The sequence below is a fragment of the Lagopus muta genome, chromosome 21 (assembly GCF_023343835.1).
Source record: "Lagopus muta isolate bLagMut1 chromosome 21, bLagMut1 primary, whole genome shotgun sequence".
Lineage (NCBI taxonomy): Eukaryota > Metazoa > Chordata > Aves > Galliformes > Phasianidae > Lagopus > Lagopus muta.
This window is the reverse complement of record NC_064453.1, coordinates 2,306,781-2,332,019: the sequence shown is the minus strand read 5'-3', so window position 1 is coordinate 2,332,019 and position 25,239 is coordinate 2,306,781. Positions and strand designations below refer to the sequence as shown.

General features: G+C 45.4%; 2 protein-coding genes across 7 annotated transcripts in view; one reads left to right on the top strand and one right to left on the bottom strand.

Annotated features, from left to right (window-relative positions):
* Positions 1–17,016, top strand: part of PUSL1 (pseudouridine synthase like 1) — a 30,819-nt gene extending 13,803 nt beyond the window's left edge. For 2 of the 5 annotated variants that reach the window (XM_048967994.1, XM_048967996.1), the window contains exons 5-10: positions 1,119–1,292; positions 7,575–7,629; positions 9,918–10,080; positions 11,175–12,099; positions 12,539–12,672; positions 14,888–15,034. In XM_048967994.1, the coding sequence (XP_048823951.1) occupies positions 1,119–1,292; positions 7,575–7,629; positions 9,918–10,080; positions 11,175–11,206 (424 nt within the window). In that variant the 3' untranslated portion in view covers positions 11,207–12,099; positions 12,539–12,672; positions 14,888–15,034. Of the gene's footprint in view, positions 1–1,118; positions 1,293–7,574; positions 7,630–9,917; positions 10,081–11,174; positions 12,100–12,538; positions 12,673–14,887; positions 16,137–16,901 lie in introns of those variants that run through there. The other 3 variants (XM_048967995.1, XM_048967992.1, XM_048967993.1) reach the window with 3 other exon arrangements.
* INTS11 (integrator complex subunit 11) lies at positions 13–25,225 on the bottom strand. 2 transcript variants are annotated; one of them, XM_048967991.1, is made up of 21 exons: positions 24,970–25,225; positions 24,785–24,882; positions 24,026–24,099; positions 23,621–23,849; positions 23,412–23,510; positions 23,279–23,313; positions 22,544–22,682; positions 22,354–22,418; positions 21,613–21,802; positions 21,361–21,444; positions 21,152–21,241; positions 20,349–20,511; positions 19,751–19,858; positions 19,091–19,152; positions 18,861–19,003; positions 18,469–18,598; positions 17,616–17,919; positions 4,016–4,111; positions 2,585–2,681; positions 1,678–1,755; positions 13–250 (listed from the first exon to the last, which is right to left on the bottom strand). In XM_048967991.1, the coding sequence occupies exons 1-17, from the start codon at positions 24,995–24,997 to the stop codon at positions 17,854–17,856; spliced, it is 1,803 nt and encodes a 600-aa protein (XP_048823948.1). In that variant the 5' UTR covers positions 24,998–25,225; the 3' UTR covers positions 13–250; positions 1,678–1,755; positions 2,585–2,681; positions 4,016–4,111; positions 17,616–17,853. The 2 variants fall into 2 exon arrangements, with proteins under 2 accessions (XP_048823948.1, XP_048823946.1); XM_048967989.1 differs by lacking the exon at positions 13–250 and having other exon boundaries at positions 1,306–1,755.
* Between the last annotated feature and the right edge of the window lie 14 nt (positions 25,226–25,239).

Genomic DNA, 25,239 nt, shown 5'->3' with positions numbered 1-25,239 from the left:
AGTGTCTTTCATACGCCTCTGGGCAGCTCTGCAAGGACGTGGTACTTGGAAGAGGTGCAGAGGGGTAATTTCCACACGTGAAACCAGATTCCCACATCATATTGGAGATATTGAACGATGGAGCTGCACTGAGTTACATTCAGTGAGGCCTGAGACAGATCTTCTTAGTTGTACAGTCAGCTGTAGATGTTGTTAACATGCTGAAGTGCTCAATGGCTCTGGGCCACATCCATGAACAACTCTGTGTGCCCTGCATGGAAGCAGTTTCCTCAGATAACCTTGCCAATTCATACAGCAAACCCATTCTGACAGCTGGCTGAAGGGACAGCGCTCTCAATGATGCAGGCAGAAATGCATCACGTGGCAGATGTCACAGCTTCAGGTGTGACCATACAAAGAAGGCAGTCAACAATGAAGGCTGGCAATTCTTTTCTTTTTCTCATCCTGTTTCTGGTGACGGCTGCATGAAATCTTTGCTCTCATTCCCTGACTGAATGCTTTTATGTTTGAATAATAAGTGAGAGCCAATGACTGAGCAACCCTACAGTAACTAATTGGTGTATCTGCATTCACATGTATTCTTAAAAACACTTAAGACATGATTAACAGCAGGCAAGAGAATAAAAAACAGAGCCCAGGAGAAAATTAGTTACTGCCCTTTAGACAAGGTTGTGCTGAGATAAATACACTACACATTCAAGAACACTGGAGTTTTTCACATTATACAAAAAACAAGCTTGGAAAGCCATCATGATGTTTGATATTTTCTTACCTGGCAACACCTTTTTGAGTTTACAAGGTACTGCAAAGGATTTTGTTCCTCTTTTCCTCCACTCAAGCCATAAAGCTATTGTGAGTTCAACCATATTAAGCAGAACAGCAGGATAAAGCTTTGTGAAAAAACGTGTGCCTGCCAACCCCTCACCTGGCCTGGGGCTTTGAGCACCTTCAGACCTCAGGTCATTTGCCATCTTGGTTTGTGCTCCTGCTAGAAAAACTCCACCGTCCACAATGCTGCCACGTTCTATCTGCATGCTCAGATTAGGCCTCTCATCAGTTAATTGGAATTTGACCCACATAACACATTCAGTCCCTCCTAATGCTCCTTTCCTTTTCAGCTACCTCGACGTGCCTGCCATGCAGGATGCAGCACAGTTCCTGCTGGGAACACACGACTTCAGCACTTTCCGTTCACTGAACTCTGAAACCCCATTTCGGTCTCCAGTCAAAACCATCCTACAGGCAGACATCCAACCCTCTTCTGGTTTCCTATCCCACCACTATGAATACAGGTGAGAGCCTGGATACTCAGCTGAGGAGCTGCCCTGATCAGCTACTGCTTGCTTTGTCAGAAAAGCTGCTTTCCAGTGCTGTGCTGACAACTGACCTCCTCTCACTGCATTGCCTTCACAGTCTCAGCAGGGTTCTGCCCAGTGGCAATTTGGGAAGGATATTTCTTTCCTTCTCCCAATGACCTCAGGGAGAAAGATGAGCAAGGCTGAGGGCGAGAAGCTGGCCCAGTTGTCAGTGCAGTAAGGCAGGATGTCAGAAACCTGGCACAGCAGTTCCTGTGTGATGCTGAAGATCAGCACTGCCAGGGGATGGGATTTTTATTTTCGGCCCTGCCTCTGTCTTAGCTTTGCCTAGAGGCTGCAAATAGGAGGAAAAATAACTCACCCAACACCTAGGGCACTGCTGTACTACGCATATCCTCTCAGTTCACACCAGTAACTCCTGCTGCCTTCCTGGGGGATGCTGATGAAAGAAAATTCAATATTCCTCAGTCAAGACATAAACAAAAGATTGCTGTGTGTCAGGTTCTTTCAGGGCCAGATCTTGCAAGTATTGAAATGAAGTGGCTGGATGTATTGTCTCTCTTTAGCAGAAACTGAAGGGGTTTTTTTTCCCCTCAGAAAGATCACATCTATTTACCATCTGAACATGGCCCCTGCTCTCATGCTGGATTCTTTCAGAGAAACATGGCTGTTGTGTTCCAGCTTGAAAGCAGACATTGCTATTGTCTGTCCCCAAACCACGTTTTCCTTGTTTCCAAATAATAGAAAACCTTTTTCTTTGTAGTTTCCTCCAGCAGTCCTCCATTAGGTTTGAATATTTACTGAGCAGTCTGCAACAGTAAGGGCCATGCTTCAAGCTTCAGCTGAGCCCCGTTGCAGTTTACAAATAGCCTGCTCTTTCTTTTCCCCCCTTGTCCTAGGATGGTGTGTTTTGCCAGCAATAGTGTAGGATAAAAGCCAGAAGGGAACTGCAAAAACAGAGAGAGATCTGTATGCTCTGAGTAGCCCTGGTCTTTCAGTTCCTCTCAGTCTCCCTATTCAGGGTCAGGAGGAAAAAGGCATTTTGTGTGATCCATGGTTTCTTTGCACAGTATTGGTGCTGTGAATACACAGCTGCATCACAAAGAGCCACCTAGTTGGGTATGGCATATTCACTGAAGCTCTGTGCTGTGCAAGTACAAGGACATGGGCAGTGAGTGCCAGATGGGTCGCTTCCTTCCTGCTTATTTGCAGCTGAAACACTGCCTGCATTGGAAAAGGAGGGCTGGAAGGAAAGCTGGGTGCTTTACCTGGCTGCATTCCTGCTGTCTGTTGTTGGGCTGCCACTGCTGGTTGGAGAGCTTGACCACCACACAAGTAAGTTCAGTGCTTTGCCACTGAGCAGGCCTGAAAATAAGCATTAAGTCTCATCAAGATCACCTGTGAGTGCATGCAGGTCATGTTATCTTCAAAATCCAGACCTACTGTGCTTGATTGTCCCACAGAGATTCGATACAGATCAGCTTTTTTCTATCCTTAATTTTATTTAAGAAAAAAAAAGGAATTTACCATTCCTTGCATAACTTGCTGCATAAACCCATCCCACACAAGGCCAAAAACAGCTCACAGGAGAGAGCAAACCGAGAAATGGGATGAAAGGCATCAAGCTTGTTGCTGATAGCATGTTTTTGCTTGGTGACGCATGCAGCCCCAAGTTGTGTTTTGTAACAAGTCATTTTTTTAATGTGCCAATATTGATTGATTTCCAGAACATCTAGGTTGAAGGGGGTGGCATTGAGAAGCCTTGTTTTGATGCATTTAAACAGCACCTAACTCCCCTACAGTCCTTCCTTAGTTACTAAAGCCTTAACTGAAACCATGAGCTTTCTGATCTAAAGAAAAATAAAGTCCTGGAGCGAGTGTGTTTGTGACAGGCTGAGGGGGTGTTTTTCTTTGGCTGATTGTGGTTTGTTGCAGTGTCCTAGTTCTAATCTGCAATACACCCTATGGGGACAGCTGCAGTCATGGAGCTTGGTGTTTGCTTTTGCCCGTACTGCAAGTAAGACAGCAAGTGCCTGAAATGCATGTGTGTTTCTTCCCTGCAGTGGCAGGATTAACTGTCCTGCAATGAAAGGGCTGTGATAGCAAGAAAAAAAAATAATCTATTTATAAGCTTGTAATAAGTCTAAGGAGCTTTATTTTCTGCTTCAGAGGGAGGAATCTGCAGAATGATAAACCAAGGTTTCTTAGTGAAATAATGCAGCTTTTCATTTGCGTTCTTCCCTTCCTTTCTGAACTTAAAGCAATCTTCTGAATTGACTGCTTGTCTTTTGAAATGATTCCTTCCGTCAAACTCCAGTGTTGCTCAGCAACACTGGAAGTGGAGTTAGTGTCCTATCCATCCGAAATGCTTTTTAATGCCAAGGATGTGCTTAGAGCCTCAGCCCCATTCCCAGGGAGTGATTGCTCTGTCACCTGTTTTCTAGCTGAATATGTATTATTCATTGCAAGGTGCTGCCTGCTGCTGCTAAGAGGAAAAGACAGAGTTTGTGCTGGTAAGCAGAATTCCTTGTGAGATTGACAAGAAAAAGAAAGTTTCCCACTCTAAGAAAAATATTTTGTTCTCTACAAGATATTTTCCTGAAGTATCTCAAGCTATCTTTTGTAGCTTAGTGCATCTGCTTGAGACACCCAAGGCAGGAGGACCTGGCTAGAGATAATGCATGCAAACTGTCTCTTACCATTGCTGAAGAGCTGAGCAGACTCCTGGCTGTAATGTGGTGGGTATTCATGCACATGCCCAGCGCTGCACATGTCTATGTGCCACATCCTCCTTGCTGTAGGGAGAGCAAACCGTATGTAAGTGATGGAAGGAGGGTCATTGCTTGACACAAAGAGGAATCTGGGGGCAGGAGCTGCCTTTGCATTTACCAACATTCACAACAGGGAGGACTAAAAGCAGTAACTTATCTGTGAATCCTGTGAGAAAACAGCTTGCAGCTGCTCCCCGGGGTGATAATTTCACAGTCTCTCTTCCTGCTCACCCTGCCCTGACGCCCCATGCAGGCTGTGAATCACGTTGTCCCTGCTTCATCTTTTTCTACCACTTACAAGAGCTGTCTTCTAGGCCCCCCCCTTTATGCTCAGGTGCTTCCAGCAAACCCAGCCTGTCCTGATTCCCCCAAATATGTTGCAGCTGTGCTTTTCCCACCGCTGATTCAAGTCTTCAGAGCCCCACACGACTGGGCTCATGGCAAGAGAAAGGAAAAGAGGTTTTGTGTGTGGGCATCTATAGACTTTTAGTACTGTTTGACAGTCTTGTCCTTGTAGGGAACACTGCTTATCACCATAAAACTTTCTGAATAATGATAGCTGTATCAACGGATCTGGAGAGGGGAAAAAGATGTGTTTTCATGGAGTGGTATCTATCCATCTATCCCCAAATATTGCTGTGCTTCTTCCTGCTCTGCTTACTCTTAGCCTCCAGCTACCCCAGAACTGCTACCCAGAGCAGGCTGTGGGGTGGTTTACATTCTGAATTCTTTGCAAGGCAGCTGGCTTCCTCAAAAGTCTATTTTTCCTGTCTGGATTTGAGTTCCTGAGCCTGCTGTGGGCAGTGGTGAAGGAAGGGGCAGTGTGGGGAGAGAGGTGGAAAAGGAGACCGACCTGTTGTGAAATGCAGATCAGAGGCAATCAATGCAGCCTTTTTGCAAGCATCCCTGATGTGGAATGATGGATGTTGCTGCAGTTGGTTACAAGAGCCTTGTTTTGTCTGCACTATTTCCCCCTGCCACAAGATACCCACTGCTCAGTCTCAATCCTAATGGTTTTGAATTCTCTTCTCCTTGTTGCCTTCATCCAAACAACGCACAAAATTCAGTCTTTCCTCACTATGAACCCTTAATGTAACATCCCCAAAGCACTCCCCACAACCCCTGTTGTTCCATGCTTGCTCCCCATCCTGGCACTGAATTACACATCCTGCAGACTTTGCTTTTGCAGCCCTCCATGTGTCTGCTGCTAGAAGAGCTGCAGGGTGGAGAGATGCTCATAGCAGTGCTGAGCACCTTCCTGTGCCTCAGTGCTCTCCTCTCCTTGAAGGATGCTGTTCTCAATGTGCAAAGGTTTTGGTCTGAACAAATGCTATGGGAAAAGGCTGAGGGTCTTTGTTAGGCTGTGCACATGGTGGAATTAGAGCTTCTGTAAGTGTTGTTTGTGATTTGACAAGTGAAAAGCTTTTATCAGAGCTAGAAATGTTCAGTCACGTCCAGAATGATTTATGGGATGGCAGAAATGCTGTTGAGGGCAAATCATTTAGTCCAGCCTGACACGAGGTAAGCGCTTCTCTTGGGTGAGATGCAGTGCTGACATTGCAGAGCTCCACTTTGGCAGCAGGTTTTTAAACGTTTGCTGCTCTGCTGTCAGCATCAGGATTTGATCTTTCCTGGAATTCTACCAACTGTTGTTCTGGGGAAAACATCTGGCAGAGGAGAGTTTGTTGCAAAGAAAAGGAGAAATGGGTTTTCAGGTTGGAATTTGCCAACTTACCAGAACTTTGAGTGCCCGTTTTGCCCCTGACACGGGTCAGATTTACCCAGTACTCATCAGAAGGCCCTCTGCCATCCTTCCCTCACCATGCCTTCATCTCTTTCCTTTTGGGTCGTTCCATCCTCTCCTCCTGGAGAGCAGCAGAGCGCATGGATGTCGGTGCAGCTGTCACCTTGCTTTCTGTTTGCTATGTAAAACCATCTCCTGACCAGAACAGAGACTGGTGTTTGAGCTCTGGGAGCTGGCCTGGCTTTGTGGTAGCATTCTCAGCCACTCTAAGTGTTTTTATTTCACTTCCTTCTTAAAAATGTCTAGAGAAAGACCATTCTTAAGCACTGAAACCTCTGCTGTTAAAAAATAATGCTGCCATTAAGGGCTATTTTGTCTCGTAAGGAATCTTGCAGTTTGTACCTCCTCCTTGGAGCTACCTCCTCCAATCAGGTCAGACAGGCTGCAGGTATTTCAAGCCTTTGCTTTCCTTTAGCACAGCAGGCATGTCCTCTGCCTAAACGGAGGTGGTGTTTGGAGCACTTCAGTGGTGCCCAGGAAAAAGGCAAATTCTCTGTGTTCTCTCTGCAGTTTGCACTTCTAAAAGAGCAGCTTGTTGGCTTTGAGGCAGTCAGTGACTCAAAGTAGCTTACATCTCAGCAAGCATCTGCCCCTGCTGTTGAACCAGCAGCCCTCATATAGGCTCTAACTGCAGGGTGGTGTTTTGCAACAGCCCGAAGATCCATCTGGCAGGCTGGGCCTTGAAGCGGTGAAGCAGAACTTGTGCTTACCAACATCTTCTTCATCCGAAGGCTTCAGAAGATTTGTAGCTGAATTGTTGCTCCTTAATCTCCTTTAGCTGTCCTGGAGGTGTTCTTACTGATAACTCTTTTTTTGTTCCAAATCCTGTTAGTTTAAACTGATTATTTTTTATCACAGGGAGGTTTAGGGGAAGGCTGATGCTCCAGCACTGCTTAGCGGTGGCACTAAGCCACCAGATACTGCTGTAAAATTTCCCTTCAAAATGCTTGAAATTTGGGTGAAGAAAGTGTTATTTGTGCCCAGAATGAATGGCAAAGCAACTGAGAGCCCAAATCTGTTGCCATGCTTCTGTCAAAGCTTTTCTTCCCATGTAGAACAGCATTTACCCAAAGCTCACCTACACAGTCTCTGCCACAGCATTGGTGTTTTCACAGCCAGCTGCCCTGCCACCCTGCCTCTGAGCAAAGATGCACCCCTGTTTTATGCAGGACTCTGTGGGAATTGAAGCTTTGGGGCATTATGGTGTGGGCCATGGTGTCCTCTTGCCTGCCTTGGGGCACACTTGTCCTCAGACAGCTCTGCTTCCAGCAGCTCACTCCAGTGCCATCCCAGCAGTAAATAAATGATTGCCTCTGGCTTTGTGCACTGTGGCTCTGTTCACTCTTAAGACAACAAATCTGCTTTTCTCATACACTTGCATTGTTCCCTTTCTGACAAAGGTTTCTTTATTTCTCATTCATGTTGATTCTCCCTTATAGATGTATGAATTATTTCAATGTAGCCATAACTGACCTGTGCAGTTGTTCCCAACAAAGGTAAAGAGCAGCATTTGAGCTAGAATTGTTGGCTATTTATGGTTCTAATTAGTGATCTTTAGTGCAGACGTGGATCTCAGCTACTTGTTCATTCTGCTCGTGTTTACCTGTGGCTTTTGCTGTTCTTGTAAGAAGTTCTCATGTTTGAGATGTGATTCTGAAACACTTTTTTTGTTTGTCTCTGTAGGGGACTGCAGTTTTGGGAGCTGAAGTTCAAGAGCAGATCGTTTCTTTACCGACAGGTACTGCTCTGCTCTGTGCACCCTTTGTCTCCAAGAACCCAGATATCACTCTCACTGTAACACGATTGATTTGGCAGTGTTGCATCCATCTGTAGTGCCATCTCAGTTGCAGAGCTGGTGCTACAGCTTCATGATACACACAAGAACCCTGTCAAGCGAGGCTCCATGTTCACTGTTTGATCCACTAGAACCAGACTATCTTTGGTTTGTGTCTGAAATCAATGACCAAAGTCACAGAATCATGTGGGAGGATGGAAAGTTTTGTTTTCCTCAGTCTTTGTCCTTGCAGTCCGACTGGTGAAAACCAAGAGACATATGTTCTTGCTCTGCTGAATGGCACTGGGCCCAGTGAAGGCTGCCTGGAATTTTACTTTCTGGCTTTGGAGCGTGAGGTAATTCTCAGTGTTGCATGAAGGAAAGATGGGAAGACCTGATTCAGCTATGCAGGCACGACTGCAGGATCGTTCCCGCTGTCGTGCTGCTGGGTTTCCTTTGAAATAACTCCAGTGAGGTTTTTGCTGCTGTCCTCAAGGGAGACGGCTCTCTCCACAACTTAATGGATCACCTCATTAGGAAACAATTGGCTGTTCTGTCTGCCTACTCCGGGCACAGTCACACTCTGGAGACAGAATAGGCATGGGAAGGCTTGTTTTGGAAGAGAGAGGGGGTGTTTTGTGGGAACAGTTATTTTTTGTTCTGTTTTGACAAACTAGATTTGTTTTTATCCTGTGCCAAGCAATGCTCCGTAAGCTCTCTGACAGTGGGTGTCTGGATATGAGCAGGGGAAGGACGATAGCATGCTTGAGAAGGCTTGATACATAGCAGGGATCTGCTTCATAAGATGCTCTTGTGACAAGGAGAAAATGCTGGTAACCCATTTAACGCTTCAGTCTGGATGTGACTTAGTGACATTGGTAGCTCTCTCTTTCTGCACAGTGATGCTGAGCCCGGTGCCCTCTGTGAGTGGGGCTTTCAGCAGCAGCCTCAGAGCTAGCTAGCAAGCCAGGGGAGCAGGAACAGACTGTACATGGTGAACCTGCACTCTCAGACCTGAGCATCTGCTTTTGCACTCCGTAACAGAGACCTTACTGTGTTAGATGGACCTCTGATTTCATCTCGTATGGCTGCTATGTTAAGTTTCACCATCTGGATGTTTTTTATTAGAGAATAGGGTTAAAGAGCCTCAGAAACTGTATGTGTATCTTCTCCCTGAAGGACGTGGAGCAGCGGGGAGGCACCGAGCACGAGGCTGTTTCAGATGCCTCCCATCCAGCTAACTCCAAGTGTGGAGACATCAAAGCTGAAGTCACAGCATGCAATGACCCCTAGCGAGGGACACATAACATAACATACACTGATCTGTGCTGCTTCTCCACGGCACTAGAATGGCTACAAAGCAGGCTCTGGGCACCATGTAGTGCAGCTTAGGCTCCAAGCAAGTAGGTGAAAATAGTGCCTACCTTTGGATAAATATATCTTTGCTCTTTAACGGGGATAAACTTGATGAGGTTGTTTAGTAGGCTTTGGTTTAATCTTTTGTAAATGTTATTTTAAGCACTGTACTTGGTTTAAGTTTCCCATCTCTGCTTGCCATGACTCATCCACAAGGATCTGCTTGTGCACTTGAGACTGGGGGACAGTTTGGTGGGCATGGAAAAGCCACTAGGATGTGGTGAGAGCACCATGGCTTGAGGGCAGCCCAGGGAAGGGTGGCTTTGAGCCAGGAGGATGCTGCAGTGCGAGGGTGTGATAGTAGGTGAGCACTGGGAGTGAAATCTGTGCCAACCCAGTAGATTTGGAATTGCTTAGTGTGGAGGGGAGGGGAGCTGTGAGGTGCAGAGGTGTTCAGAATGCCAATCTGACGAGTTAGTTAGCTGGTGGGCTTTCTCACTTGGGTGCGTTGTTGCTTTTTCTCCTTTTGCTTTTGGCCCCCACATAGCCCCCACCTGGAAATTGTTGCTTGTGCATTGAGGTTGTGTGAGCCCAGCTCGCCCAGCAGCAAGTGAGCTTCCTGCCACAGGCAGCGTGTGGCTGCTGCTGCTTCAGAAATAGAAACCGTGTCTGCTCAGCTCTGTTCTGTGATGAGAACAAGCCTGCTCCAAGTCAGCTGAACTGGAGATTGTTGTTTTACATTGCGTTACAGGTCTCCATTTTCATAGTGCCCACAGTTGTAGGGAGGGAAGGGGCTGTTCCACCACACAAAACACTGCTGATACAAAGAAGTGCAGGACTCTTAACCTCTTACATGTTACGGGGGGCAGTTCCTAAGCTGTATGCTGTCCTTGCAGGTCCGAAGAATGGTTGGGGCTCTAGTTGCAGTTGGCCAGGGAAAGTTGGCACCTCATCATATAAAGGAGCTGCTGGAGATGAAGGATGCAAGGGCTCTTCCACCATTTGCCATGGCTCCATCGTCCGGACTCTTCCTAAAATCAGTGGAATATAATGAAGCAGGTAAGGGAATGCCAGGCAGTGACTTTATGTGTGTGGGAGTCAGGCCTCATACCGAAAGGAACAGAAGCCCCCACAGTCCTCCTTTTTGTGCCATTTACAGCAGTTGCTATGGAAAATGAGTGTTAGTTTTTTCCTGGTAGATTTCTTCCCCTTACTTGCAAGGTAGTGAAAGAGAAATCATGCTCACATATTAGCTTTCTTAATTTAACAGTGTCTAAATCATAAACAGTGCAAATGCATAAACAGGCAAACTTGCAGAAGATATCAGCAAAGTTTGGTATTCTTGTTAGGGATGGAAGGTATTAAATATTGCAAGGAATTTAATGCAGGCAGAATTTGGTAAAACGATGTTGAGAGCAAAGACATCTTTGATTGTAAATCAAACTCTGTGTTACTGTCTTACTAAAAATGAAAATTATAGCAATAAACATTTTCACTTGCTTGTGATGAGATCACTGAGAATCTCCAGAAGGCAGAGGCATCGAGTTATTTCCTGGCTCCCTTAATGCTACAGGAGGTGCTAATATTAAAACCACAGTCCCTTCTCTTGTTGCTGAGATGAATGTGCTGCCCACCATGGGGCTTACACCACATTTCTCCTGCTGCAGTGCTGAGGGAGAGGTGCTCTCAGCTTTCAGTTGTGCACTTGCTGCCTGCTTTGTTTCAGCAGTAATCCTTCCCGCACCCACAAATGCTTCTTCTCCCTTTTAGTCCTCAGTTACTCCAGTGCATAAAAAGGACTTCCCAGCACACTGCAGGCAGAGCACAGACCTCCTGCAGTGGGATTTGGGAATGCTGTCTCCTGCTGCAGCTGTGCACACACTGGGGCTTAAAGACCGAAGGGAAAGGGAAGCGACAGTGAGCGGAACAGGGAGCTTGAGCATAACACTTGGCCTGGCCATGAAGAGGCAGCTGCTGCTTGTGGCTTTGGGCCTTTCTCCCTGGTGGTGCATTTCCTATTCATGCTGGCTGTGGAGCTGCCTGTGCCAGTGGGGAAGGAGCCCAGGCAGGAAATGAAGACCACAGACTTTAAGAGCTTTCAGTGCCATTTTTTTCCCTAAATCAATGTTTTCTTTTTTTTTTCCCCCTCTCAGATTTGCAAACAACAGCAGCCCCGGGAGAATAGCAGCTCTGTCAGCCATGTCTGAAAGGACTGTTGTTGTGGATATGGGATGGAGGTTTGCAGAGCTCTTTATGCAATACGTGGTCTTGTCTCAATAAACATCACTGACTGTAGGCATCTTCCCATCATTTATTTGCTAAGGGGAAATGAAGAATGATGCTGCTTTCAGATTACTGCTTTTATTTTCCTTTTTCCCTGATGTGTTTTCTCACGTTTTTGTTTTGTTTCAATCTTGCCTGCTTGCCCAAGCAACAGCACATGCGTTGGGTAATGCGTGTGGGTTGCTGTATTATTTTTTCTTTAATCATGAATGACACCAGAATCACTGGAAAGTGGATGAAAGTTGTGACTTCTGAAGAAACAGCGCCCAATTTAAACACTTTCCTGTAGTGGAAGCCACGTGCAGCTCAAATGTCTGGTACCATCATTATTAGTCTCTCCTTTGTCTGTGGGAGGAGAAGAATTAGAGAGCTGAGAGTTCATCGTAGCTCATCTGGTGAGGGGATGTCCTTTGTTACATGGCAATTCAAAGCATGCAGGTAATGAAGGAGGAGTATTAATAACCCTGAAGGATTAAGGAGCTTCCATGCACTGGGTGGGTGGTGAAGGTGCAGGTGGGACGCAGCACCTCCCAGACCTCTCTTAAGGCCCTCAGCAGGGAGACTGAGCTTAGTGGTTGGTGCTGCAGAGGACAGGCCAGCCCATCTCTGAGTGCTCCCCAATGTGAAGTGATGCATATCCCCTCACTCTGCTTCCAGAGACCAACATTTGACAGCATGAGAAGGAGAGGGAGGAAACTTCTGCTTACTCTTACTTGCTTGGGGACCAATTTCCAAAGACAGAACTTTGGAGGAGTTTTAACAGAAGAGAACTGAAGCCACTGTGGTGCCAGTATGGTATGTGTTTGTGTTTCTCCTGGTAGGGCCTTGCTGCCTAAGTACCTAGAGGTATGGATGCTGTGCTTTCAGGGCAAGCAGTGGCACTTGTCCATTTGTGATCCAAACCTGAACGCGTGCCCATGTTTCAGACAGGGAACAGCAGTTAAGTCTTGCTTTTCCTTCCCTTGAAGGGAAGGGAAGTGAGAGCGTTGGGCTAAAACACTGGCACAGAGGTGGGCTGTGCTCTCCTGGGGCTGACAAAGGCTGAAGGTGGCTGTGTGTGGGAGCAGGGTGCCTGCAAATACATGCAGGGAAGCACAGCACGCACTGCTGCTGGTCACAGGCTGCATCCTCACCTTGGTCCTGTAAGGGAAAGTCTTGCTGGTGGGGCAAATGCTGCGCCTGCATGGCAGTGACAGCTTTTCTTTCTTCTTCACTTCCTGTGGTTTCTCTGCAGTGCAGTGTGGGTGAGCTCAGCTGTGGGTCTATCAGCACAGCTTGTTCTGGTGTTCACAGCGTGCAGTGACCTTGTAGCTGTGAGTGGAGACCCTGAGAAGGCAGCTTTTGTGTGAGGCGATGGCCTGAGGTCTGGTAAGTCGCCTTTCTGATTGATATATTATGCAGCTTTATTGGGCAGAAAACTGAACCAAAGAGAAACACTCCTCAGACAAGCTAGCTCCTACTGCAGGCTCAGGTATTGCAGCAGGCTTTTAATAAAAGCAGTACAAAAATACCTGCTTTCTGCAAATGTTTCCTAAGTTCTGGTTACAGTCAAAAAACCAATTGTGCTTATGGGCTTGCTAACTGAGCAACCCAAATTCAGCTATCCACAGTGGGCTGGAGGTGGCTGGCTCTGCGCTTAGCAGAGAGAACTGTACTTTTTGTCACTAATACTTGAGTGTTAGCTTTCAGCAGGAGGGGGCTTGGTGTTCTTTTCCTTCTGTTGTTGCATTACCAGTTCCTTTGGGCATCCAACACAGGCCTGTTCTGTCGTTCTGAGTGCTTGACAGCGACGCTTTGAAGCCAAAACCAGAAAAACCTCATGCTTGACTTAGGGTTCAAAGAAAAAAGCTTGGTTTTATATGAAGATAATCCTATTAATTTAATGAATTCAAAGTCTGGTGTAAACTTTGATGTATGATTTGCTGTAGTTTTGTAAATCAAGTAATTTGCACGGAAGTACAATGGTGTTTTCCAGTTGTTCATAGGAAATATTTGAAGGTAAATAGGGATATCCCCTGCCCTTCCCCACTCCTCCTTGGAGAAAATTACCTCTGGGGAAGCAAAGCTGGATGTGGAATTTGGTCAGACTCCTTGCTTTAAAGTGGTAGGTAAGAAAATCATACATTACTGTAAGAGATGAATTTGGCTACATGCCTGGAAAATAATTTACTCCTAGCCTGCGTCACTTCTATTACCTCTCTCATTGAGAATGAAAACATTTTCAAGCAGATCAATACATGGTGGTGTCACACACAGCATATCTAACTGTTCTGAAATGGCTGAAAGACCAACATGTGAAATACTGGATGTCTGATTTTTTTTAAGGTTTTTTCCCCCTCTCTTTTCCCATTGCTTCCTTTTGCTGTAGTTCAGCTTCAGTGGGTTTGAATACATGACAGGCTGCACCAAGGTACAGTCAGTGTTTTTACACAAGCTTCACCTGTTACTGCCTGGCTGAGGCCTCAAGAGTTGCCCAGTTTCCACTCTCAGCACACAAGACGTAATGTGAGCTCCTACTCCAGATGAGGAGGGATTTAAGGGATCAAGTGAGCCTACAGCTAACAATATTAGCATAGTGTCATGGTGCAGACAACTTCTGTGCCTTTGTAAGGCCATGTAGCCATCCTGCAGGGAGCTGAGGGGCATCGGTTTGAGGCAGTCTGTCAGCAGTCTGATCGAGCTTGAAGCACACAAACGTTTTGGTGCAGCTCTTGGAGAACCTTGGGATGCTTTTCTCCATAACATAAGCAAGTGCTATTTGGAAGAAAATGCTGTTGTTTTGGAGCTGTTGCCTGGTAATATCTAGAGATGTCTTCATTGTGCTTGTGAGAAGCAGAGTCTAATCTCTCCCCTCTCTGCTTTGCTCCTTCAGTGATTTTACCTTTTTTTGCCTTATCTTTCCCCAGCTGCAACACGTTGAACTGTAGAACAGAGATGTTCAGTGGCAAAACTGAGATAAAGGCTGTTTCAAGTTCAGTGTGCCTGACGTTCTGGCTTAGCACGTTCCTGGCTCTGTTCTAATTAATTTTCCTCTGTGTACATGCAAATACTCTGCTGTTTGGTGAAAGACCTGTGTGAGCAGATACGTACCTTTGCCTACCTAAAGTGAAACTGTTTTGTTCCCTACAACTTCCAGTTGTAATCTTCAGTGCTTTTGACTGCAGTAGGTAAATAACTATTGGGAGGAAGTGCAATTTCAGCATTTCCTTTGGAAAGTACCGAACAACCTTTGTGTTTTCGTGCTTTCAATGGCTCTGCTTGAGACACTTCATTAAAATGAGGATTCATTTTTTCCACTCTGTTTAAGGACTTCTTCAGTTAAGGTGTCTCTCTTTTGATCAGTTACTCAGATTCACGTAAGCAGTGTTCTCTTCTCCAGCAGGTTTATGTGAGTGAGTGACCTAGATGAGGGGCATCCTACTTGTGTAGTGCCTCTTTCTCCCTATTTCAAACACAAACTCCTCTTTTAAGAGCTCCCTTCTGTTAACTCAGTACTGCTATCTTGTGTTGAAACGCCAGCAAACAATTGGGCTGTTGTATAACCTCCAAATGCTCATGTTTTAAATGATTTATCCTCTTACAGCAACACCACTTTCCACCTAACTTGACCAAGCACAGCTGCCTGAAACGTGCCATCAGATCTAACATCACTGATAAGCACAGCTTTAGTTCTTAACCACGTGAGAAGAAATCACACTTCAAACTCAAGAACCTCATGAGGTAAGGAATGGCTTATAACTTTTATCCTGCTGGATATCCCTACACCTCAACAGAAATCATGGCAAACGTTTCCTGGACTGAAGGTGTCTCCAACAGGACAGCTGTCAGGTTGGAAGCAGACTTCCAGTATTCCTTGTTTACCGTTATTTACAGCATTGTCTTCGTGCTGGGACTGATAGAAAACGTCTCAGCTCTGTACCTCCTGTCTAACAAAGCAAGGCATACGTCTCCTTCCTACATCTGCATGATAAACCTAGCTCTGGCAGACACCTTGTTTGTTTGCATGTTGCCTTTTAAAATTCATTACCACCTGAATCGGAACAACTGGATCTTTGGTGACGTGGCTTGTAGGATAACTGGGACTTTGTACTACATCAACATCTATCTAAGCATTGTCTTTTTCACCTGCATCTGTGTCGATCGTTACGTTGCAGTGCTGCACCCCTTCACGTACATCCAGATCAGGGTCACTCACTACGTGGTGGTGGCCACCCTCCTTTGGGTGGTTGCCCTGAGCATCATGGTTGCGCTCATTCTTGGTGGTCCCCTCCACAACAGAGGGCCCAGGAACACCACCATGTGTTTTGAGAACTTTGCAAGGAGCAGCTGGATTTCTCGCATGGCCCTTTACAACGTCCTGGCCTTGGTGTTTGGTTTTGTCATCCCGTTTGCCATCATTCTGATCTGCTACCCTCTCATTGCGAGGAGGATCTCCCAGATCAAACACAGCATTCGCAAGAGGAAAGCTCTGACGACCATCTACATCATCTTGCTCATTTGTACTTTCTGCTTTCTCCCATACCACCTCACCCATTTCCTCCACTTCCTAATGAGAATCCAGGTCATCCAGAACGAGTCGTTTACTAACCTGATCTACAAAATGCGACGGGTCACCTTAGCCCTGGTGAGTTTCAACTGTTGCCTCAACCCTTTCCTGTACTACTTCACCTCTTCTAGCAGGACGTGGCACTTCAACTTCAGGTTCAGATTCAGGTCTAAAATGGTGTACACCATCTGTGATCAGAAACTCGGAGAGCACTCCTATGTTTATAAACTACACCAGAGATGTGAAAATAAAAAACAGAGAGATGGAATCAACTGACCTCCTCCAAGTAAGTACACTAGCCATCTTTCTAACTGTTGCTTGAAATCAAACCTGTGATACCTATCATTCTTGCATACAGTGGTTATTACATCCAGGCAGCACTGGACAAAAGTGTCTGATGGTTATATATTTTTGTTAGCCAACTACAACAGCACTTGAGGGAGCCTGTAGTCCAGAACAAATATGCTGAGACACCATATTCATGTACATTGGTGTTCTTGCCTGCTTGGGACTTAAGGCTTGGTTCTGGAATGCAGCACAGGAAAGGGTTACTTAAAACAAACCAGCCTCTTTATTGATGCTAACCCTGAAAGCTGAGTGGATCCCTGCAGTCCTGCTTGGCTTTGCCCTTTTTTGGAGGGATCCTGTGTTTTCTCCCTGGGTGTACGCCGTAGTCAGCTGTGTTCTCAAACTGCCTACATTCCACAGCCAAATAAGGGCTGCTTCTTCCCTTCTTATGAATCAGTTAATTGGCTTCCTGAGGAGTACTTGGGTACAGGCACTGTACAATCACATGCCTGTAGAGTCAAGCTGGCCATCTCTTAAAAACAATATTAGAAGATAACAGATGACAGCATTTATCAGTTAACCCTGTGCAGTGGTAAACAAGCTCCAATCCATAAAGTCACTGGGGAAAGTCACTGTTCCTACACAACTTGCACAACTTACACTGTGCTGTACTGCTCAAACATCAGAGCTTTTTTTTTTTTAATGACTGATGAAGTGATGGTGATGTGTCTGACCCGTTTCACCCTTTCTCCTGTATTAACAGAATCACACAGCTTCAGAGAACTGCTGAGTTTTCTACCCACAGAGTGGGACCACACCATCACGAGAGGAAAGAATTTATCATTCATGAGTTACCAAACACCAGAAAGCCACGACTGACTCAACTTGTTTAAAAGCCAGCAACTTTACAGGATGAGATTTTGGTAACAGCTGGACATCTTGCCATCTTCCTATGCCATCTCCCTTAACAAACAGTGGAAGGACTTCCATGACTGCAGGGACTTCTCTGCAACCAACCACAAATGTTATGGTGTGGACAAAAGAGGATTTTTTTTTTTAAATATATTTTACTAGAACCTACATCAAGAAGGTGCAGGTTTCTTTAAGGCTTGTCAGCTGTTATTCATGCTTCCCTCAATGAAAGCGAAGCTGCTGGGTAAACAACATGTTTAAAGCTTCTTACTTGTGCCTACGTTATTTTTCTGCTTTGCATTTTAATTTTGAAGCTTTGAAAGCTTCTTGTTTTGGCCCTTCAGCAAGAAGACTCCCTGATAATAACCTTTAATGACACCCTTAATGGCTAAAGCCCAGAAAGCTGTTCTGCCCCATGCACAGAACGCAGGCCTTCAGGTCAGTGCAGGGCTCACTGCGTGGCTGTTGCTTCTAGTTACATTTGTGAACAAAAAGCTGGAATGGCATTGCTGAGGTTTTAAAGATAACGAGCTGTGGGAGAAAAAGAATGCTGAATCTCTCTTACCTTACTGTGTAAGTGATGTGAAGTTTGTTCTTCAGGACTTCTTAAAAACAGGCTGCAGTGCCAACCTAGCCCTGTTTCCAAATAGAGGAAGACTGGTACTGCTGAACACTCTCACTGTGGCTAATGAACAGACACTGAAGTTCCTTTTTCAAATGTTTCTCTAGTTCTGTTTTAATAACGTAAACAAAATAAGATCTGTGCTTTTCCGAAGCCCCAACTGTGCCTGCTGCTCTGTGGCTCAAGATGTGCTCTGGGGCAGTCCCTTTTTCAGGAGGGATGTGAGATAGCTGCCTAATTCTTCATCCTATAGAAAAGAAAATCAGGTTGAGAGCGATTGTCCACTTGATTCCCATTTCTGCTATCTAGAATTAGGCTAAAATAACTCTTGGATGCAACAGCAGCAGTGTTCAAATATGGAAATGAATGCAGTTAGCACAAATGTATTCCTAGGTGTTCTTTCAAAATACCAACCTAAAACTTGTGGTTGTCAAATAAGGTGTCTGGATCTCCAAGTTCTCTCTTTTAGAATAAATGATTATTTTTCTTGAAAGCAAAGAATGAAGATCTGTTGAATTTACTTTTTTTTTTTTGCTCTGCTCTCAAGAAGGCACTTCCTCTCTATTAAAAAAAAAAGCACTCAAAATGCAGCTATAAGGAATATATTCTTGAGGAAAACAACTATCTAATCTGAGCACAACTTTGTCTTAATGAACTTTCTGGTTTCCAGAGTGAAGTTTTATTCCTACTTCATAAAATGCCCACCCTCTGTTGCTACCCTGCAGGCCTGTTTTGGACTGAAAGATGTTAAGACCAATTAGAATTGGTTGCAATGTATGTTTTCAAGTATTCCTACCTGGTAAGTCCAGGATACGAGCAGAACTTTGGTTCCTTGATCCTCTGAGTGTGCTGTGGCTTGGATAAGAATGGATTCAACTGTTATAGAACCATCAGGGAGATGCTGCACTGAGTAATCCTTCAGGACCCTGGTGAGACACAGAAGGTATTAAATTTATTTTGGAGGGGACTGCATTAGCTTGGCCAAGACCATGAGTGCATCTGCTGATTAGCAGCCCCTGCTACTGAAGCGTAACTGCTCCTCTGGTTACAGTAGCTAAACAGATTGAGGTCTGGAGCAGTTAATGTCTTTGGGGATGCAGGAAATTTTCTTCAATCAGTCTGGAAGGGCTGCCTCTATGAAGAATGATGCAACCATTCAGCCCAATGGGGAAAAACCAGCCAAGTTACCCTTTGAGGTGGTTGTACACACGGAGCACGGTCTCGTGTTCTTTCCGCGGGTCCTGAATGTGAACGCGGCAGGTGAAGCGCAGCTGGTGCTCTGCAAGGCCCAGCTCCTTCAGGGCCTGCTCAGGAGAAACCAGGCGGAAGCTCTGCAGAGGAAGAGTGCAAACTCATTCCAAACTATTTCCTTGTGCACGCTTTTATTTCCCCCTCTGCAGCCCCCAAGCGTTACTTACGTTATCCTTCATAATCAGCGTGCCATGCATAAGCTTTGGCTTCTTCTCATCTGGTAAGAGACCTAAGCCAAGGGAAGAGAAAGACAACAGGGTTAATGATACCATGTTTAACACATCTAAGACAACTGCTCTGGACTCCATGGATTTCCAAGTCTCAGCTGAGGCCTGCAGACTATGACATCTTTGTTCATCTATGCCTTAAAACAAAGCTCACAGCGTTTAAGTCATTGCTGGGGCTCCAGACATGTAAGAAACAATGTCCAGAACTACACCTCAGCTGCCTCTCTCTTCCCGTATCATTTCCTGATATGAGAAGCTTTAAGATTACACTGAATTTATTAAAGTAATTCCAGTCCTCAACAGCAAAAGCACACAAGCTTCATTTTCATAGCAAATGGGCAATGAGAAGCAAGCAAGGTAACTTTGGGCCTGTTTTGTTGTTGTTTTTAAGCACTGTTGAACACCCATCCCCAGCACAGCAGCTACCTCACTTCACAGAAGCCCCTCTCACCCACTCAAACACTGTACAACCTGTTCTGACACAGGAAGGACTGCTACAAATAGCCCTGCAATGCTCTTTCCACCTAATTCACGTGCCAAAATTGCATTCGAGGGGCAGGACCCCAAATATCTGATTCCTGGTTGAAAAAAATGTGTCACCTATTGCTGTTTCTCTCTTCAGGAGTCCCAGGGAGATGTCCACTGGAATGCTGGGGTTGGTAAATATAGTCGTGGTCTCTCCATTTGCAGGCATGTAACAGCTGACATCTGCAGTGTAAAGAAACAATGTTAGGATGGTGCAGCACAAACAAAGTACTGAAAAGTAAACAGCCACCCAGCATGCATTCTCTGCTTTCTCTGCTCATGTTTTAAGTCAGGAATTATTTTTTCCCACCCCATCTGGATTTCATTCCCCATAATTAATGTTGCTAAATTAACATTTCTGATACATGCCTGCCTCTGTCGTTTTTAAGTCTGAAGAAATACAAATGCAGTAAATGCTGAACCATAGCAATGCAAACAGAACATCACAGTGTAACACCACAATCACAACGTTCCACCACTTGAAGCCTAATGGCCATCAAAATTGAATGGTCTTCATATGTCAGAATACACTACAGATACTGATTTCTTGAGGCTGACAGGTCCTGTAAATCACGCTATTCCTAACTCTAAGCTGATTACCAGTAAATTAATTATGTAAACATAAAGCTTTCCTTCTTCTGTCTACTGTTTTCAGTACCAAAAGTCTACGTACGAAATTCCTGCTCTATTTTCTGCTTCAGAAACTCCATTTTCTTTGCTTCTCCGTGGACCAGCAGGACATTGCGTGGCTCAGCCTGGCGAATCAGCTGCATGATTCCCTTGGCATCAGCGTGGGCACTGAAGGACATGTACTCCACCTGCATCTTTACTTCCAGCTGCAAGAGGAGGGGTGGGAAGCAGAGGTGCAGTGAATCAGGAGCCACTTTGCCTTGTATACCATGTGCAAACTGACTGAGACCTCTCCACATTTCCTTTAAAGAAGAACACTTAGATTGGGAACATCTCTCCAACCTAATTTCCCCATCCAAGTGTTCCATGCCCTTGGACTGGGAAATTCAGGTGAGGAAGAAAGCTGTTCGACAGCAGAAGCAAAGCACATCAATATTCAGAAAAGCTCCCAGTAACTCAGAGTCAAATTGCGTTTTTAGAGCACAGTTCCTTCCACACATCTGCCAAAACACAACACTCCAGTACCCTCAGGATCAGCTTCAATAGCCCCTTCAGTGTGAAAATGTATCACTGCTACCTGACTGACAGGGTCTGCTTACCCAACAAAGTCATTAATACTCCTCTGATAAAGACCGTGGGCAACAGAATGGCTGAGAAGGCACACTATTGCCAAAGCAATGACAAAACAGCCCAGTTCCATTCTGACTGAAATGTTACTCAGGTATTTCCCATGTTACATGCAGCACATTCCCCTATAGATATATATCTATAACACATGGTGTCTAACTGCCACCTAAAGTCCCAAAAAGCTTCCCCAAAACAATCCTCATTGAAAATAAAACTTACTATTTGCCTTCCCTCCATTTCCAGCTTGCGTTGTCCACTCAGGATCTTATGGCCCACAGTTCCCTGCACACAATAGCCTGGCATGATTACCTGAGAAAGAAACCAGGATCGTTTAGCCCCACACCTTAGGAAAACCTTTGTTCTTACAATGCTATCTGCAACAGTATCACATGAATACAAAACATCACTTAGGAAACAGAATTTCTTACCATATTCTTTTCATTCCCTGCCCATTTCCTGAAGATCTGCAGGGACTGCCCTGCATGAAGCATACCAGGTGTTGCAAACACAACCTAGAATCCAAAGACGTGTCAAAAACAACAGCAGAAAAAATACACGTTTATCTAAAATATCATTACATATAAATTTCCTAAAACTGTGGAGAGGATCTACTAAATACATCACAGCACACTTACTACAACAAGGCTGTAACGGGGCCTCAACTGTTAATGCCAACCTACCATTGGTCCTGGATTATCTGCAAAGGCTCTATCAAATGCTTTGATGTGTTTGAACTCAAACATGTTTCTCTGCACAAATGTCTTCCGGATTTTCTGATTAGTCCATGTGATGAAGAGCTTATAATAGTGATTAGCCTTCTCTGTCAGTCCAGTGGAAAAATAAATTGGAGCTTTCAAGTTCATTCTTTCCCTGGAGAAAGAAGAGATCCAGACACAGGTGAGGACCAAATTAGTATCTTAGCTCTCTGTGCTCAAAGTCCACGAACCTCTGTAGTCTCCAAAGATTTCAGGGCACAACACGCTTTCAGGAAACCATCAGTCAATATTTTGGCAATCCTGGATCATTATGCATTTGCTTTGGTACTACCAGAAACATTTCCATACGATGCTTATAAGAAAGTTGAACGCATTTTTTTTTTTATCCTTCTTTCTTCCCTTCCACATAAAAACAGTTTCACAATGTGGCAAAGATGCCATCAAACTATTTAATGGTCCCAAGTGCTTGGGGAAGGAGGAGTGATCCTGGAGAGGAACATGTTCAGTTTAATGCTTAGAGTCAGAAACACTGATAAAGAAGTGACACGTGGAAAGAAGCACTTCTCACATGGCACTATGGGCCAACGTGCAGAGAAAAACTAAGGAGGGTATTTGTACCAAACAGAAAAGAATCATAGAAACCTTGAGGACATCAATGTGAAGAGGACAAGGAGGAAGAACGTGCACCAAAGAGACTGCACTCACCAGAACGTTTCCAATAAAATACAAAGTTCCTGGGCACGACCAAGGGCAAAAACTGGGATAAGAACCTGCAACAGAGACATGATTTAGTCTATGAATCCTGAAGAGCACACAGATAGCACTGCAGCATTACCAGTGCTGAACAAGAGCTTCACAGGGAGCAGAAAACACATCACTCATCAGAGTGCTCTACCTTTCCCCCTCGTTCCACAGTCTCATGAACTTTCTTCAGGAAGTCTCTTTCTCTGCAGCGTTTGGAGTCTCTGATAGTTGTGGCATAGGTGGATTCTGTTATTAATAAATCGGGGCGACACTTATCAATCCAGGCAGCACTGAAACAAAAGGGTTTTTTAATGAGTCATCAAATTAAGAGCCAGCATCCATCACTTCTCTGCAGGTCTCGGCTGCAGAACATCACTATCTCCATGCGGAGGTAGAATTTAACCCAGCTCAGAATAGAGACCAACTCCATGGATTTTGAAAAGCAATTCTTCAGTCTGTTATTTGTTTAATTTTGTTTATGCTTCCTAAGCTTTGTGAATGTTAAAACACCCTCACAGCCAGTAAAAAGAAAAGCAGTGTTAAAGGTGGTGACTGGCACTCTCTTAAAAAGCAAATGTTTGTGGAAGATACCACAACAATAAAGCATTTCAAACATTAAATCCAATTACCACACAAACTTAAAAATGGATTAATATGAGTACAGAGAAAAAGATTATATTAAGGTCTGTCCTGGGGACTCAATTTAATTCTGATCCTCGTAATTCACACTTGCATTTATCTTTGCTGGAAAGACATCATTAAGCATTCCAGTCTCCCAAAGAACAAAGAATCAACGCTGGTAAGCCCCCATGTATTAACAGAAGCTGTGGTAAAATTGCCCTGCTTGAAATAAATACAATTCACAGAAACTCAGCTTCCTACTTACCCTAGATGTCTGTCTGGTGTCATGTTATAATCACCCTAAGAGAGGAAAGGAAATCCATTTATTTTCTCAAGCTAATGGAACAGCCTATTAAAAGGAAACGTAGGCATCTGTAACTCCTGCTGTGCATACTTACAGTGTACACAACCGACTCACATCCGACCTTGATCTGGAACATGGCTGCTCCCAGCACGTGGCCTGCATAGTACGCCTTGATCTCCAGCTCCTCATCCACCTGCAACACGTGCAAACACCATGGTAAGCACTTCACAAACAGAAAACTGCTCTGCCTTCCACAACAGTTCAGTAGGTCCAATCCAAGCCTATGCAGAAATGGCCGTTTACCTGAACTGTCTGATGAAGATGCACAGCGACCACTTTTTTCATGCAGTCCTTAATCATCTGGGATGTGAAGAAGTTGGTTTCCCCTTTCTTATCTACAGTTATTTTCCTGTAGTCCTCCAGGAGGATAGGACAGATGGCCTTGGTAGGATGTGTCATATAAATGGGCCCATCGTAGCCAACCATCTCACTGAAATAGGGGAGAGCTCCACAATGGTCCAAGTGGAAGTGGCTGCAAAAGAGACAGAAAGGATAAGGACATCACATAGCAACTTAGATTGGTTCTCATAGCTTGCTTCACCTCTTCAAAGCACTCCACAAAATAAAAGAACTTTTCTTTTTTTCCCTTTAGAAACAAAACTTGCCTACTTCCCATTTCAGCTGTGATCAGGAAGGAAGCTTTCTCACCTGATGATCACGCAGTCTAGAAAGTCAGTCAGCCTCCCGTTCTGAGTAATGTAGGAAAAGTCAGGAAAGCGCCTCTGCAAAGAGGTGAAGACCAGGTTACCAACCCAAAACAAAGCCTCAGTGCTACATCATTAACTGCAGGGACCACCAGCAGGAACCACCTGCTACACTGGATGCTGTAACCCATCTCAAGGCAAGACTGAGCTGCTCTCAGCAACACATTAAGAGCTGCAGGCAACGCCACGGATACTCACTCACATGCAGGAAGAGTCAGAAGGAAAAAGGATGAGCTCCTCTACAGGCTGAAGGAGCAGGGCTTGCTCAGCCTGGAGAAGAAAAAGCTGCACGGAGACCCTATTGAGGCCTTTCAGTGTTTAAAAGGGGCTTATAAAAAGAAGAATCAACTTTATATAATGGCAGATAACAATAAGATAGGAGAAATGATTTTAAGCTCAAGGAGGGAAGGTTTAGATTGGATGTTAGGGGGAAGTTCTTCACAGAGAGAGTGCTGAGGTGCTGGAACAGGCTGCCCAGAGAGGCTGGGGATGCTCTGGAGGTGTTAAGACCAGGCTGGATGGGGCTCTGGGCAACCTGGTCTAGTATTAAATGTGGAGGTTGGTGGCCCTGTCTGTGGCAGGGGGTTGGAACGAAATGATCCTTAGGGTCCCTTCCAACAAAAGCCGTGCTACGATCCTACAAGAGGACAACCAGCGCCGCCTACGAACAGATAAACCGTGCGCTCCTCCCTGCCGTACTCACGTCATCGTTGTAGCCCATGTGCATCCCGCAGTCCAGCATCACGTTCTTCCCCGCGATGGACACCAGGATGCAGCTGCGCCCCACGTCCTGCCCGGCGCCTGCAGCGAGTCAAGGGGGCGCCATAACGCGGCTGCTCCGCAACGCTCGGCGCGGATCCACGGCGTGGGCCCGAAGGCGGCACTTACCGAGCGGCGTCACCTTGATTTCGGGCATTTTAACCCCCCCTCAAAGCTCAAAGCGCGGCCGGGTTCTTCCGGAAACGGTCTACGAGGCGGCGCGGCCCGGAGGCGCGCTTTCTTTTACGGCCACATTGCAAGGGCTGCTCAAATAGAAGGGGGTTTAGCTTCGATCTGGACAGAAAGCGTTCCGAAAGCAGCGCTCAAAACACCGAGGCCCGCAGCCGCAGGCGGACGCCGCTCCGTCGGTGCCGCCCCGCTCCCGCCCTTCTCCTCAAC